General features: G+C 35.9%; 1 protein-coding gene across 1 annotated transcript; it reads right to left on the bottom strand.

Moving 5' to 3' along the window:
- Positions 1 to 7,693: 7,693 nt before the first annotated feature.
- Positions 7,694 to 13,989, bottom strand: emx2 (empty spiracles homeobox 2). The gene is made up of 3 exons (XM_034031801.3): positions 13,239 to 13,989; positions 10,977 to 11,161; positions 7,694 to 8,881 (listed from the first exon to the last, which is right to left on the bottom strand). Exons 1-3 carry the CDS (start codon positions 13,627 to 13,629, stop codon positions 8,714 to 8,716), a joined length of 744 nt encoding a protein of 247 aa, XP_033887692.1. The 5' UTR covers positions 13,630 to 13,989; the 3' UTR covers positions 7,694 to 8,713.
- Between the last annotated feature and the right edge of the window lie 2,410 nt (positions 13,990 to 16,399).

Genomic DNA, 16,399 nt, shown 5'->3' on the forward strand with positions numbered 1-16,399 from the left:
TGTATTGCTGCAGTGGCTTTGTTGTTACATTTCTTACCATCAACATTGCTGAACGCTGTTTTAAATGTATTCTTAAAACTATATAATGCTTTAATTGCAATAATGTGTTAATTTGATTGCAATACAATGTACTAATTGCAAGCATGTTATAGTACTTTGCAGTAACATTCTGCGCCCAAAACACCGTATTTTTAAATGCAATAATCTGCGTATGGAGCCTATTTACTCAACATAATGGTTAATGAAATAGTCACGTATTCCTGCTACACTGTAATCGAATACCACGATGAGCTAATGTGTGTGTGTGAGCGCGCGCGCGCGCGCGGCTGTGTAGTATTTCATCAGCATCACATATTTTTCGTTGGTCAAATAAAAAACAAACAAAAAAAATCCTTTCGACTATATAAGCAACAAGTTTCACAAACACCCTCTGTGTAACTCTTCTCTGCACACTGAAAGTTGATCAGTTAATGGCCGCCGCCTTTCCGCTGGTTTAGAAGGTTGCAAAGCATTGGACTGAACAAAGCCATTTCCGACCAGTAGCGACTCACGCGTAACAACTTCCAGCTCAGATACCAAGAGTTCTGAGTTTTTAATTATTGTGCAAAAATAACGCGGATACGTAGTGATTTTTTATTGGGTGACATGTCTTACATAAAATGTAGCCTATTTAAAACACAGGCTATGGAGAACAAGTGTGAAATGTATAGAAATTCATATTTTATGTATGGTTGTTTATATTCAAGCTCCAGCGTTTGGCCTAGAGGGTTTTAATGCCTTTTGTACTGGACCAAATAATTAGACGGCTTTGGCACATAACAGCCGGTGTCTGAAGTAGAACTCAATTTCCTACCAACACCAGTCACAAGAAAAACCACAGCTAAGCCACTTCCATCTCATTAGCAGAACTATGTTGTCACTGTTGCGTGGTTAGCAAAGTCACTGCAACAACTACTAGAAAGCACTACCTAACTCTTGCAGAAAAAAACATTATATTCCAGTATGCTCACAATAACATTATTGTCCAACTGTGTGGTTGATACATATTGTGTCTCAGTATGAGTATATTATTTGCGGAGCGGAACTCACATCTCTTCTAACATCGCAGAGGATACAACCCGAGGTTCCAACCAGACCAGTGAGAGAAAAACACCCCATTCAGAAACTATTCAGCAGTCTTGCGTGTGGTTTATATAATTTGAAACAGTGATTTACCTAACGTGCACTCGTAAAACAATACAGTTCAGATAGACACTGTGATTAAAATAAAAGTTAATATATACATACATATATATAAACTACTTGCGAACGTTTCCTTGAAAATGTCACGAGACGGAAATATTTTTCTTTCTACATAATAAGCCAGTGGTGACGTACAAGGCGCAAGAACCACATAAACAAAACACATACATAAATAAATAAATAAATAACACCGTTAATACAAATGCGGTCCAGTAATATTAAAATAAAACACTAAGCAAGTAGCCTATTTTATGGCGCTTTGTTAAGGTTTAGATAGTTTTAATAGTAATGACAACTAAATATTACAATTATGTATGTTCTAGTTCATCATGTTTACCCTAGTTTACAAAAATGTTCCGCTTTACAACACACACACACACATTTAATTAGTACATGGTAACAAATAGACGGAATACATAAGGATTAGCCACAATTCTTACAAAGTATATTGCACTGGATGCTTACTGTCAATAAGTCACACCAAAAAAAAAAAAAAGTGAAGCTGGCTTCAGTGCTAGTTTGTATAGGAGGCACAATCGCGAAAAAAAATGCATTAATACAGTTGTTTTAAAATGACAATATTACCTGTTTTTTAAAAAAGGTTTTTTATAAACTTACAAACAACACGCCAGTTTAATTCCTTCACGCATGTATGCATCTCTTCTATTGAATTTGGTTCAAAAGAACAACTAATAAACGAAAGGTACCATACAGCTCGAAATACATTCGCTTACATTTAATAGAAGGCTAGATGCGAAGTGCCTAAGAGTTATATCTCTGTGTTAATTAGTTTAAAAGCTTTATCTGCAATACCCTTTAATAATTAAGCTTTATGCGCATATATGTCCCTACTGTCCAGACCATGTGTCTCCCTGTGCTTCACATTTCACATGTTTTCATTGTGCTCTGTGTATCGTTTACCTTAATAAATTCAAAATCGTTGACATCTTTTCCCCAAGCCTGTGTTTAAATATTAAACAGTCTCACTATTGCACTGTATATAATATTCAAATCTGTAAAAAATAATAATAATAATTTAAATAAATAAATAATAATATGATTGGAAATCTAACTGACCACGCGGCTTCTTATATATATAAGAAGCCGCGTGGTCAGTTATATATATATATAGCTTCTTATGTGTGTGTGTGTGTGTGTGTGTGTGTTATGTGACTTAAATTAGTATAACAATTGGCCTTTAGATGTTTAAATGAAGGCACACTGTAATTTAACTGTACATTGAGAAAGTGTGGTGGCACTTACTGTGTCTTCAAATGTATTTAGTTCATCATAGTGCATGTTTTGGTGAACAGTGTAACCAACCTTTTGAGTTAGCTATGTGATATATATATATATATATATATAAATGGCATTGTATTTTGTTTGCCAAAAAATACAGTGAACGACCCACACAATTATGTAACAGTTATGCACAACTAGATAAGAATAATAATGAATAAACAATAATAATAATAATCTTCACCATTATATGTGCGAATGGGCTATTGTAAAAGCTTTCCTTATATGTTGATTATCAATGCACCAATGTTTATTTCCTATATTCTCTTATAAATAGTGACACTTTCACTACAAAAAAAAAAAACAAAAAACACTATTCCAATACAGAAGAAATTATAATGTGCCAGTATAACAATAGAATGCACAAGTAGCCCCTGGTCTAGAATCTCCCTATCTCATTTGACATTTGGGTGCTTTTCAAAAAGGACGCCCTTCGTAAATAATATACAAAGCTAGAAACTGGATCCAGGAGAGCGCAATGTTTAATTCATCATTATGCGAGCTAATTGGAGAGTGATTATATGGTAATTGCTCATTAGCGGTGTATATTTATCGCTGTACCTTATGTCAAGGCCATGGGAATTGTGTAGGGTCTAGTCTCTCCTTTCAGAGATCAGTTTCAGAGGCAGTTGGTGAAACGGGCTTGATCCAGTTCTTGATGTCAGGTTCCGCGTGCAGGACCGGAGATCTGAGCTATAAATATTAGCCCCAGAGCTGCAGACGTTGGAGTTCAGGGCTGCATTGCATGGGGGCTGATGTCCGAGACTGCAGCGCAGTGTGTGATTCAGAGAGAGGAGTTAATGGAGAGGGCACGCTGTATGATCAAAGCAATGGCAAAAGGTAGTGAGCGCAGAGCACAGAAGGGAGAAGACAGTCAGTGGTCGGTTTGGTATCATGCGTATGTGTTCTGTAGTGTGCAGTACATGCAAGCGGGGCTTTTATTCTATAGTGAGGGTATACGTATATGTGATGTATCATTAACGGAGGGTATTTTATTAAACTCCTGGTTTAATATATGATTAATAAAACTAATAAACACAATTGTTAGATCGTTATTGAGCTGCCAGCTTTATTCTTTGCGAGAGCAGCGTTTGAAAAGTTCGGAAGTGTATTGCAAAGCGATATTAATATTGCGAGATGCTAGTCGTGCACCGGTTAAAAAGGGTTTATGTTGTCTTTTTTGGGAGGGGGGTCAAATTATCAAAAAGCCAAAAAAATAATGAGTGTGGGTGCGCAGCAGGTGATGGTCATTTAGGCTTGTGAAATATGTCTGTGTATACGGTAAGAGCATTGTGAAGAGAAAGGGGGATCGTGAATGGAAAGGAATGTCCTTATATGGAATCAAATATCTGAATACGAGCTGCTGCACAAAGTCTAATAATAATAATAATAATAATAATAATAATAATAATAATAATAATAATAATAATAATAATATAGTCTAGCACTTACATTTTTTAGTGCCATTTCTCGTAGTGAAAGCAACCTGTCAAAAAAATGGTCGTATTCAAATCTAATGATTACATAAGCACATTTTATAATATTGTAAATGGGTGGATCAAAAATAAAAATCACCCAGTATGAGGATGTCATTTTTAGAATGCGCTTGCTCTTGTTCGTAAATCGAGTGGCTGTCTTGTTTTAAACAACCCCCTCACAAATAGGTGTAGTTCAGAATGTGTACCTGCAACCTGAAGGCAGTCCTGCAAAACGCTAGCGTATCGATGTCAGTGTACTGCACTACACTACTTTTTTTTGTAATAGGTGGATTCTTATATTTGTATGAAGTGTTTGATTTGAAAGACATCAACACATGCAGAGGCCTTCTGATTAATAGGTTCCCAGTCTGTAAACTCGACACGGTTAAACCGTTTTAACTATAGGAGTGTCCCACCAGCACAGGCTATCTCAGAGAGCAGGGTTAGCGCGCGGGTCACTAGGTTCTCAAAACTCCCACTTCCATCTCGCAGCGGGATTGTTTTGAGAGGTAAATCAATTGATATATGAGGTATAAGTAGTTACTAAAAGACTGATAAAGTGATCAGAGGGTACATGAGAGGACAGGGCACTGCTGTTTTCTTCAAGTAAAACTCTTAAATCAGTTAAATTGATCTATAATGAGCTGTCATTCAACTTACCAAAAAAGACTTTCTTTTTCATTGTGTTAAAATAGTTATATGAATATAATAATTTAAACTCCCGAAACTGCAGCGGTTACTCAATGACACCATGTCACATGTATGTATGATGTTGTAAATGTATCTTAAATAAATGTTTATGTATTTCCCATAACTCTCATTATCTATCTATCTAGGTAGCATCTTTATTATATTGACCCGTACCCTAACAATCTGCTTTGATAACGTTCTCACAATTTGAGTGTTTACCCAAATCAAACATATTTACTGTCATTTTAACTTGATCTTTAATACCACATGCTGTAAAAGGGGAGGTGCATTAAAACTAACAGTCTGGTCGATTGAATTTGAATTTAACACAAACTGACGTATACTTTTCCACAAGTTTTTGTATTTAACCTGAAGCACATACAGTTTAATCCCTATTTTAAACACTTTACTATTTCCCCCCTTTTCAAGTTTATTATTATTATTATTATTATTATTATTATTATTATTATTATTATTATTATTATTATTATTATCAATTGCAAGGCTTGCATTTATTTCAACGCTGTGAGGAGGCACACTTTAACTGGTGGTGAACCCTGTGCAGTTGTGCGTGGTGTGGATGTCACATTTTCACTTCCACAACCTGTCTTGCAGCTGAACTCTCAAACCAAGCCGGGCAGAACTCTTAACTTTTCTCGAATGTATTGGCGCACAATCAAGGCAGGCCTTGATTATGAAATGTGTGTGTGTGTGTGTGTGTGTGTGTGTGTGTGTGTGTGTGTGTGTGCGCGCTTAGTTTTGGCTGTGGGAAGCTGAGTACGACTAGGCTAGGGTCTGAAAAAAAACACGCTTTACGCCAACAATGTAAATTCTTCAAAATTTCTAAAGGGTCCATCCATGCCCATTCTTTCATTTTTTTTTTCTTTAGATCGGACGATTTGTCTTTTAAAACATACTTTATTAGTAAGGCTAATTATCTACATTTAAGATGTAAAACTGGATACAGACGCCTTTAAATGAGGAAAAACGAATAAGGCGAAACGAGACACTAATGAGCGGGTTCTGTCCTGCCCATTGAGGCAGGGAGAGGGGAGAAAGTGCGCCAAATTTGTTTGCAGTGGATCAAGGCTCGCCGCCTTTCCTGCACTCTCTTTATCTTAATTCCAACTTGAAAAGATATAATTATCTAGTTTGAACAGAGCTGCTATCAAATCCTTCTTTAGGCAGGGAAGGGGAAGCTGGAGTGGATTGCAGCGCTCTGAGCTGCTTGGTGCAGCCTGAGATAGCGAGTAATGAAGTTGTGCAGTTCTGAGATACAAAGGGCATTAACCTCATTAGCATGAAACCTTTTCTTCTAACTATTGTGGGACCCTTTCAGCCTCCTAATCCCCTTATTTCAAAGCTGGGTTTGTAATAAAGCTTTTAGGGGTTTTTCAAAGCTAATGGTATTCTCTGAAGATTTTTATTGCTGTTATAGCGCACAGGACGCTTTGCGTTTCCCCCCTGGTTGTATATGCTTTAAAAAACTAAGCTTATTTAACAAGTTGTGAAACAATTAAGGAAAATTATTTTACTATTAAACACAAATCTGTTTAACTTTGGTTTGGAATTGTTGCCATTTTGAAAAGTGTTTTATTGTGGGGAAATGAAAGGCAACCCCCGCAGGAATTTATATTGAAGTTTAATATTGACAGAGGTCGATACAGAAGACTGCGACCCACCCAGTACAATGACCGGTTATAAGCAATAGCCTGCATGCAAATATCATCGCACACACGTCACAGATAACGGTGTATATTACTGTCTAAATCCTGTTAAAACATGTGTGTCAATCTCAGTATAAGACACGTTAAATTAGAATGTTAAAAAAATAGATATATGCTGGTTGAAAATAACAGTAGGGATAGGGGTAAACCCTTTTCTCAGAAATAGACAGGTTGTAGTAAAAATGCTGTCTAGCAAATATATCAAAGCGGCATAAATAGTGAAACAACAATTCTGACAAAAAAAGAGTTTTTATATGGAAAACCATGGAGCACGTGCATGTATATTCTAACCATGCCAGTCCGGGACACGATTTCAAACAAAGCTGCTATTTTCGCGGCAGATTGTAACCTTCCCTTATCACAGTGTAAGGGGTAGTCGGATTGTCCTAAATTATGTCCAACCAGCCCCCCTGGATATGTGGATTAAGAGATTAAAGCGAAGCACTGGGCGCTGCACCCCCTTTCCCCCCCTCATATTACTCGTATGATAATTGCCTAAACTGATTTGCACTTTCACAAAAGCTCGCAGGACTCTTTGTAGCGGGAACAGAGCAGACGCGGTTCCTCTGTCAATGGAAATAAAACTGATTAATGCAGTCTATCAGGATCAGAAGCAAATGAAGCATGAAAAAACAACCACTTGCCCCAAAAAACAGGCATTTATATACCTCAAAATTGGTAGCAACATTCTTTTAATGTTACAGTTTGTACGACTTGTTTAAAATGTCCTCTGCAATTGTATAGTACACGCTGTGTAGCTTTTTATACAGTAGGCCTATACATTAAAATACATTAAAATAAATACATGAACAACAAAATGATGCACACACATGCTTAAAAGTGTATGTCAATTTGCCTACCTGCAGCAGCAATATAGATTTTTTTGTTTGTTTTTTTTAATGATTCAGCTATGCGAACAGGTACAACAAGCACGCGTGACTGGACACATTTGAACTCGAAAGAGGAAGTGAAACGACGGCCACAGTAGTTTATCTCTAGAAGAAATGTTTTGCTGTACTGTCGCTTTGTCGTAAACCATACCGCCAGATTCATATATAATAATAAAATAAAAACAATAGGGCCTACTTCCGTTGTTCATTCATAAATATTCCATAAGGCTTGGGTTAATAATTCTGTATAAAAATTAAGTAGTGTTTGAAAATACATTATACTTCTTCACAATAATATATATATCAACAACAAATAAACATGAATAACTAAACCTTGCCGAAAAAGTCTCATGAGTTACTCTGAGCAGATAATTGATAAACCTTTATTGACAAAATATTGACAATGGCATACTTCTTGGAAGTATATTTTGTGTTAGAATTGTAGCAAACAACACAAATACAAACAATATTTACATTCTGATAAGAGGACGCTACAGAAACATCATTCACTTTGAGTACCTCTATAAACATGGAATAACCCTCAGTGCTTGAAAACTCATTGCCTTCATGGCCATCGACAATTATGATAGTCCTTTGCGGCAGCTCAGGGCAGGGGCGGATACTGCCAACTTGATATTCACACCAAGGATCACGGTAACTTTGTAAAGCTTCAGGTGACGAACATAAGGAATGTCCTAAATACTTTTTTTCCTTTAAAAGTATTTGATCTGTGGTATACATCTTTTCAGTTTTTTTTTTATTTTATTTTTTATATAACACTATAACGCAAGAACTGCTACTTCATATGGCATTCACAAACACTTTGACACCAGAAGTAAAAACAGCACGTTGTTGTAAAAAAAGAAGAAAAAAATAGAAGCACACAGAAACCTCTCCTAAAGCAAACAAAAAAAAAAAACCAACAACAACAACAACAACATCCAAAAAAAAAACCTAAGGTTTTTTTTTTGTGTAAATATCTGTTTGGGAAAACAGGTAACATGCCATTCAAATTTTCTAAAAAGAAAAAAAAAAGAATTTTGGTTTCGTGTATGGAACGTTAATTATTAAATTTGGGGTCTCTCTGAAGTGCAAATGTCCAATATGAATTGGAATTGTTTTTGTTTTGTTTTTTCTGTTTTGATTTTGAAGTGGACTGCATACAATGTAATACCTGTCAATCGTGGTCTCGGTGCTTGGAGTTTGATTAACAGATCCATGCCATGGTTCTGCCAGTAGCAGTGCCACATTTTGGACCCCTCACCCTCTCAGCGCTTTCCAAAGGTTTTGATGAAGTATTTTGTTTACCCTTTCATTCGGCAACACCTCGCTATTGGTTGTGTGATCCTGAAAGCTGCACGCTGCTCGAGTTTCTGATCACTCGTTCTTAATCGTCCGAAGTGACGTCTATTTCTTCCGGACTCGGCTGCTTGGTGGCGAGTCTCCATCGGTTGATGTGATGAGTGCCCTTTTTCTTCTGCTGTGAATCGGAGCCTTCCTCTTCCAATTTCTGTCGCTTAAATTTTGTCCTTCGGTTCTGAAACCACACTTTTACCTACAAACAAATTGGGTTTTGTTTTAATATCAGCATAAGCTTAAATTATATATGTTGTATACGTTTATGATGTCACAAAAGACTATTGAGTTCACAGCGATATTAATTCTGCACCATATATAACCAAGTGGTTGTCCAATTGCAGTTTTTAGATATTGTCTATCAACACACACACACACACACACACACACACACACACACACACACACACACACACACATATATATATATATATATATATATATATATATATATATATATATATATATATATATATATATATATATATATTAATGAAATTCACGGAAGCCATTTGTAATATCAAACACAACTTTCACAAACGTCAAATTTAAAATATACATCTAGGCCTACACATATAATAATACGTATACAAAATTACATTAAATTAAAAACGTAGTATTTTAAATTGGATATTGTAGCACTTATTTAAATCGCATAAATTACTACAAACACTGTATATACTTTAGTTGTATGTGTAGGGCCTACATGGTGTAGTTAATGATGAGCTATTTTCTGATTTACATTTTTATTTGAAAATAGAAATGTGTGCCTTTGTTACGTGTGTGTGTGTGTGTGTGTGTGTGTGTGTGTGTGTTTATTTTTTGCGACATGTAACATTGACTTTATAATTATTTAGTTAAGCGTGCTTTAAAAGCAAGTGATTGCGATTTGGTCATTATCGGTGTCTATATAATGGGGCGATCATAGAGAAAGATGAATATTTTTAATAGCAGGGATACAAAACTTCCCTCGATTTCACCGAGCTAATTTTTTAAAACATTATTCATAATATACAAAAGTCTCTGATCTGAGAGGCTGAGCTGGAATAAAGGTGCATTTCATTTCCTTTCAGACTGCTAATTGAGGGGGAGGCCGGTTCATTTCTCAAGACAGATCTCCAAAAGGAACTCGTTTGTCAAAGAGCTAGGGGTTGACACCGGGACAAAAGATCCCAACCAGCTCCGAATCCATCCAGCACAAAGACCACCTTAAATACCGCTTGCCGGGGGGGAAATTAATTCTGACCGCTCCCTTGTTAAAATAGCTAATAAAATGCTGACAACCCCTTGTTGTTTTGTTGGAGAGACGTTTTAAAAAACAATAGCATCAAAACCCCGTTTGCCCTTAAAAGGGTTACAACATAATCCGCATACAAATCAATAACGTTTGGAAGGAGCTTTGAACCCAGACAGTAGATATTCAGGGGTCACTCATATTTTACTAACACTGGCGAGTTTCACTTGTGTAAAATTCAGCACGATTTGAGACAGCTGACCCCAATCCTCCATTCTGTAACGCACAACAGCACGGGAAAGTGCAGTTTACATTCATTTAGAGAAACACAAACGTAAGACGAAAAATAGCCTTACAGCGCCAATTATTGAAGAGATTGTTTGTTGTTATAAAAAGCTATATGGATATAACTGTTGGGACTGCATATGTATTTAAGCATGTGTCGTACTGCATGGATACGCGTATTAATATCAGCATCCTGTTTATGCTGTATGAGTTCCACATAAAGAAAAATAAAGCTTTGGTTCTCACAGCGAAAACAGCGTTTTCTTCCCGGTGCCATGCACAAATGTTTTTCGATTCAGCTAATCTGTGAAATGATCCCAAAGACCAATAAAACATCATCTGGACGACTTTGTCAGAAGGAATGATTGTAAATTGTAATGACATTCATGGATAAGCATAGGTTTGTATGCAGCAAGGGACTAGGTACAGGCGCTAGGGTTCGTTAACATATTTACACGACCCCTTTCTCAATATTTTCTTTTTTGGTAGGCTGTAAGCACTGAGCAGGTGATCAGATGTAAATGAACAAATCCACCAACAGTATTATCCGATAACATCAATGCATTCATCCATGCCTAATTTTCACAGGTTATAATTTTCAATTGTTCACTTTCCATATAATAAATACAAAATATTATTTTAAAAATATATATGCGCAAAGACAGCAAGAAACCCGTATTTAATAATACATAATGCTAATTCGCAGTTGATCAGTTAATGGCACTCTCAATATGGCTCTTAACATATCCATTCTTTTAAAAAATAAAAATCTTACCTGTGTTTCAGTGAGACTTAGACTGTGTGCGAGTTGTTTTCTCTCGGCCCCGACCACGTAGTGGTTCTTTTCGAACGCGTGTTCCAGCCGCAGCAGCTGAGACGGGGAGAACGCTGTCCTGATTCTTTTGGGTTTTCTGGCCAGTGCATTGTGTAAAAGGAAGCTCTCCGGACTCGTTTCGTGCCCTACACAGTAAAGCACAACGACAGAGATTAGATTCCCCTTTCAGCTTCACGACAATCTCATTCAGTTTCGGAATGATCTATGTTATTAGACTAATGCTGGGTTTATCTCACCTTGTTTGCCTCGACAAGTCAACAAACACCAATAACTCTAAATGTATATGTGAGCAACAGACGTTTGGACATTTGCTTGAACTGGTTTTAAACACCACGCAAAAAGCACTAGCAACATTAATTACATGTCATTTTTCCAAATCCAAGAAAAAAATCTTTGTTTTTAAATATCTAACAGAATTGTAGCAATTTATATAACAAACATTACAATAAAACAACCGTATCTTCAACTTTGCAACATGATTTTTTTTTTTTTTTTTGCATGAACATAAAAAAACAGCATGGAATTCAACAGTACTAAGCCATTAACAACTTCAAAATGCATTTAGTAAGCATTTGTAATATTTGATTGAAAGCCCACATATCTGTGGAAAAATACCGCATTTACAAATATAATTTGAATGAACACCAAAATAGTATTCAAAACAACGGTACTCTGTTTACATTTCCGTCATACAACTGAAAGGCGCATAACGAAATTGGGAAAATATATTTTTGAATTTCAGTTTTTTTTTTTGTCAGATTTTTTTTGACAGTATTTTTGTATTTGAAATGTCCATACAGCTTTTTTTTAAAGTCAATGATTAAAAGCGCTCCCACAGACAATAATATAAACGAAGTTTTAAACATATTGTTGTTTCAAACTTTACACAAAATACATTTCTAACTATTTAACGTTATACACGAACAATTGGGAAATAGAGACTGAACATCAATTATATTTTTGTATTGCATTAATTTTCAGGAGCTATCTTTATGAACAGGTTAAAGAAACTACAATATTGCAAACCACCATGTAAAACAGGTTAGGTAGGCTTTGTTATTTTTCAAACGAAAAGGATTCTCTCAACAAACTTTCCTTATTGAATAACAACAAACGTGTAAAACAGCTGCTAACCTAATTATATTCAAATTAAATATTGCGCAAGTTTTCTAAATAATTATTTTCTTTTAAAAAAAATTAAAAATCCCAAAGACTAATAAAACAGATATAGTAAATGCAGGCTACAGGCTATTTCATGTAATGTGTTTCAATATTTAAAATGCGATGCCATGTTCTAGTTAATAAAATTAAATAAAAAGGGTATTGCTATTGTAAAATAACTTTTCTTTAAATGCATATTATTAAACCCTAATATAGTGTGTTTTAGGAATATTGCGTCTATAATTATATTACTAAACGGGAAGCACAGCCTCGACAGATAAGAACTGCTTGCGCAGACAGCAAAGGTCAGAATGTAAGGACAAATTCATTAGCACTTGCGAGCAGATGAATTCGGCTTCTCGTCTGGATACAAATGATGGTCAAATTCTTAAGGCCTCTCTAGAATAGACGCTATTTTTTGTAACGTCCAAATTAACATAGGATTTGCATCTTATTGTAAACGTTACATTTTGTTCTAATTTAAATTTTTATTACTTATAAAATGCATTCCTCAGATCTCGATTTAAATAAAATAAAATAAAAATACATTAAAACATTTGAGTCCTGGTATTCTTCAATTTGGTGCGCATAACTTTTTGTTTTTGTTTTTGTTAATAAACGATTCAAATGTTTATATGTAAACTAATACTAATAAAAGTTAAATAATAATAATAATAATAATAATAATAATAATAATAATAATAATAATAATAATAATAATAATAATTGCTTATCGTATGGAAACGCGTTTGAGTGAAAAAAAAGACCTAAAATGAATCGAAACGTTCTACATTTGAACATATATTTATATTCGTTCGGTAGTTTTAACTATTGGTTTGTTTTCTTTGTACATACCAATTGGCAATTTACAGTAACAAATGAAAACCCAGGCATGCTCTTTTGAAATGTAAAAAATCTTCAATCCTATATATACAGCCTTGTTAAAACGAACTGCTTGATTATTATTCTCGTCTTTTTAACGTTATAAAGACACTTTCGCATAGCAAAGGTTAGAGAATGAAGCGCAAAAGCGAAACCTACCTTGAAATCTGTGTCCCAGATACCTATATCTGTGTATTAGCCATGGGTAGAAAGTTGACGGGTCTCTTTGCTGGCTGGCAAAGAGGGGGTGAGGATTGTGAGACGAGGAAAGAGGATGGGCTGCCAGCGCGTGTGGAGGGGGGACTGGATGAACCGGGACGGCAGAGTTTGGAGGATGAGAAACCGCCTCTGCGAACATCAAGTCTGGGTTAGAATAGACGCCCCTGCCGCTAGAGTGAAAGCCGTTCAAGAAAGGGTTCATCTGGTTTGAGTTTGCATAGCTAAGGGCCGCTGGTCGGATGGGTTCCTCGCCTCTGGAAGCAGGCAGTGGACTATCCTTCGCTACCAAAGATTCAATAGTAAAACACCTCTTTGGTGCTGGCTGAAACATGATTTTTACCAGTCAAAGATCCCCAGCGCAAGCAAAGAAGCAGGCGAGCTCGTTAAAAGAAAATACTCCAGGAAATCGATGAAAGTTTGTCTGCAGGATTAAGTTGGAAAAGCAGCAGAAAGGTTTGTGGTAGGACTGAAAAAAGTCTTCTGTAAGGTGGTCACCTAGTTCTCAGACAATCCATGGATGTGATCAATTCTTCACCAGTTGTGCAAACGATTTGTTAGTTCATGAGCCTAATTAGGGTTGGAATCACACAAACATCTTCCTCTGAAGCCTGTAATGGCTTGATGATTGGTCGCTATTACTCCCCTTAAGGTTGAGGGAACACTCTTTAAGTGCGTCAAAAGGAACTCTGAACACGGAGAGGCGGATTCAACCAAAACGGAACGGATTCGCTCCCAATACCCACCTACAGCAATTTACATACACAGAGGGAGCCAGTAGAAAGCGAGGAGGTATTTGTCAAGTTTCGCTACATACATTCTTTAATAAGTGTATGCTGACGTTCTTTTTTATTGTCCTCTTAATATTATATATTACATAGTGAATGGCACAATTTTCATATGTTTTTAAACATATCGTACGAAATTGAACGTCGATTAAAGAAGCAAGACAGACGAGGTTGATCATTTATATATTTATTCATTTATTTATTTATTTGGCTGTATATGATTTTAAAATGCGCAATATCTGAAAAACGAAAGCGACCAATGAATGGCGTGCTAATGTTATAATGAGTGGATTTTTAAACGCAATGTTTTTCATTTTTCTAAAGGCATGATTCGATTGTTATTGTGGAAACGTAAATGGTTTTTTTGTTGTTGTTTGTTTTGAATGTGTTTATAACCATGTAGTAAGTCTGCAAAGCGCTGCTGATGCTCGTTTCTTTTTTGTTTTCTTTTTTGTATTCCAATTTCACTCCGCGTTTTGTATCCGACCACCCGTTTCGGGATGAATTTGGGGTTGAGGCGGCTCTGCTTCTATTGGCCTTGGAAGAGGGTGAGAGGGTGATTAGATCCTCGCAGAGCTGGCTGCTATTTATTGTTTATTGCTAGTTAAGATTCTATTATCCATTCATCAGTCATCCGTTTTTGCTCAATTACATTCCTCTTAAGTGAAGCCCTTGCAGGGATTTTTCGTGTTTATTCCCCCCCCCCCCCCCCCCCCCCCCCCAAAGTTTGGTTTATCAGCTACACATGAACTGTTTCTGAAATACAAGATACACAAACGCTTATACTGTACCTGCGCAAAGGCGCAATGCTATGTACATTCCATTGTTCATATTTACAGGAATTGTGCAGGCAATGCGCATATTGGTCGATAAATATACCTGACACAAATGACTGGGCCATGTTAATTCTACCAATCTCGTTCTGGAAAGGGGCGCCCGAATGATCCAATGCAGGAAAGGGGACTCTGGCTTGTATGTTTATGCGTGATTATTAAAATCACGCCGCACTTTAAATGTATCCACTAATGTTATATAATGCAAACCCATACTTTAGCCAATATGAATAAATATATTTTATAAGCTTAAAAAAGAAGGAATATTTTTCCATGATAGTTTTCACATAAAAAACATGCTACAGTAATGAGTAAAGCCCGAATTTACCATCACAAATCATACCGCCTATATGGGTTACTGATAACTAATAATGTATTTTTTATGTTTAACATTCACACCGCGTTTTGTTAATACACAAAATATGAATAGTTTTTACAAATTGCAAATGATGGCGTAGGAAGAAAAAAAAAACACTAGCGTTAAGCGCGGTTATTTATTAAGTGCACAAAGCGCTGCTTTGTAATGCTTACACCACTGCAGTCAGTTGATACAAACCGCCACTATGATAAAGAACTCAGCAATGAGAGATATATTTATTCTCCCGGACTACACACTGAACCAAGTTACAACAATATCGGGGGTCTTAATCTAAAACACGGCTTGATTTATAGCTTCATCCGTGGTGCTAATTGGTTTAGTCACAATGCTTCTAGGGTAACCTTTACATCAAACACGGTTGCCATTAAATGATATCACTGCAAATATTACTGCCTGTATAATATGTATTGAAGTATTATTTTAATTAAAACACACGCTATATATATATATATATATATATATATATATATATATATATATATATATATATATATAGTTCTAGATATTCTGCATTATCAATAACGGCATGTATTTTTGACAGATGTCTTTCATAGTCGTTTTATGTTAAATATTGAAAACTGTCGCACAAGTGGTTTCAATACAGTTTCGTGAAACTACAATCCTTTTACATCCTGAGAGATGTGTTTCGTGGATTTAGCATCATGTTATCGTTCGGCTACACATTGTGTAAAAGTTTACTGATGAGAGAGGGTGAACATAAAGGTCTGGTATATGAACGGTGTGGGATTTGTAACATTTAAATACATTACACATCTGCGCCAGTGCTCTCTTATTAACTATGACTGTATTTACAAAGTCGCACAAACAACTATACATTTTTTATGACAATTCTCTGTTTCTATAATTCACTGGACCTTTTCCTGATATAATACTAGAACAGTATTCTGATACAGAGTAAAATAATAAAACCAGCAAGGGCTTTCCAATGGACGCAAATTACTAGTTATTGAAGGACGATTAGTTCCTTAAATACACAATGTAATGCACTATATTAGCCTTAAATAATGATAAATAGTTTTAAGCGTGCCGGGGAAATCTTTAACGGGCAGTTGTAACTCGGTAATATATGGTAATGCATGCGAC

Source organism: Acipenser ruthenus, chromosome 13 (genome assembly GCF_902713425.1).
Source record: "Acipenser ruthenus chromosome 13, fAciRut3.2 maternal haplotype, whole genome shotgun sequence".
Classification (NCBI taxonomy): domain Eukaryota; kingdom Metazoa; phylum Chordata; class Actinopteri; order Acipenseriformes; family Acipenseridae; genus Acipenser; species Acipenser ruthenus.

Excerpts from the sequence above, each read along its gene's own strand:
- emx2 (XM_034031801.3), bottom strand. The coding sequence starts at position 13,629 with ATGTTTCAGCCAGCACCAAAGAGGTGTTTTACTATTGAATCTTTGGTA. Across the intron at positions 11,162-13,238 it reads TCTGGGACACAGATTTCAAG|GGCACGAAACGAGTCCGGAG; the intron begins GTAGGTTTCGCT and ends TTTACTGTGTAG. Across the intron at positions 8,882-10,976 it reads TAAGTCTCACTGAAACACAG|GTAAAAGTGTGGTTTCAGAA; the intron begins GTAAGATTTTTA and ends ATTTGTTTGTAG.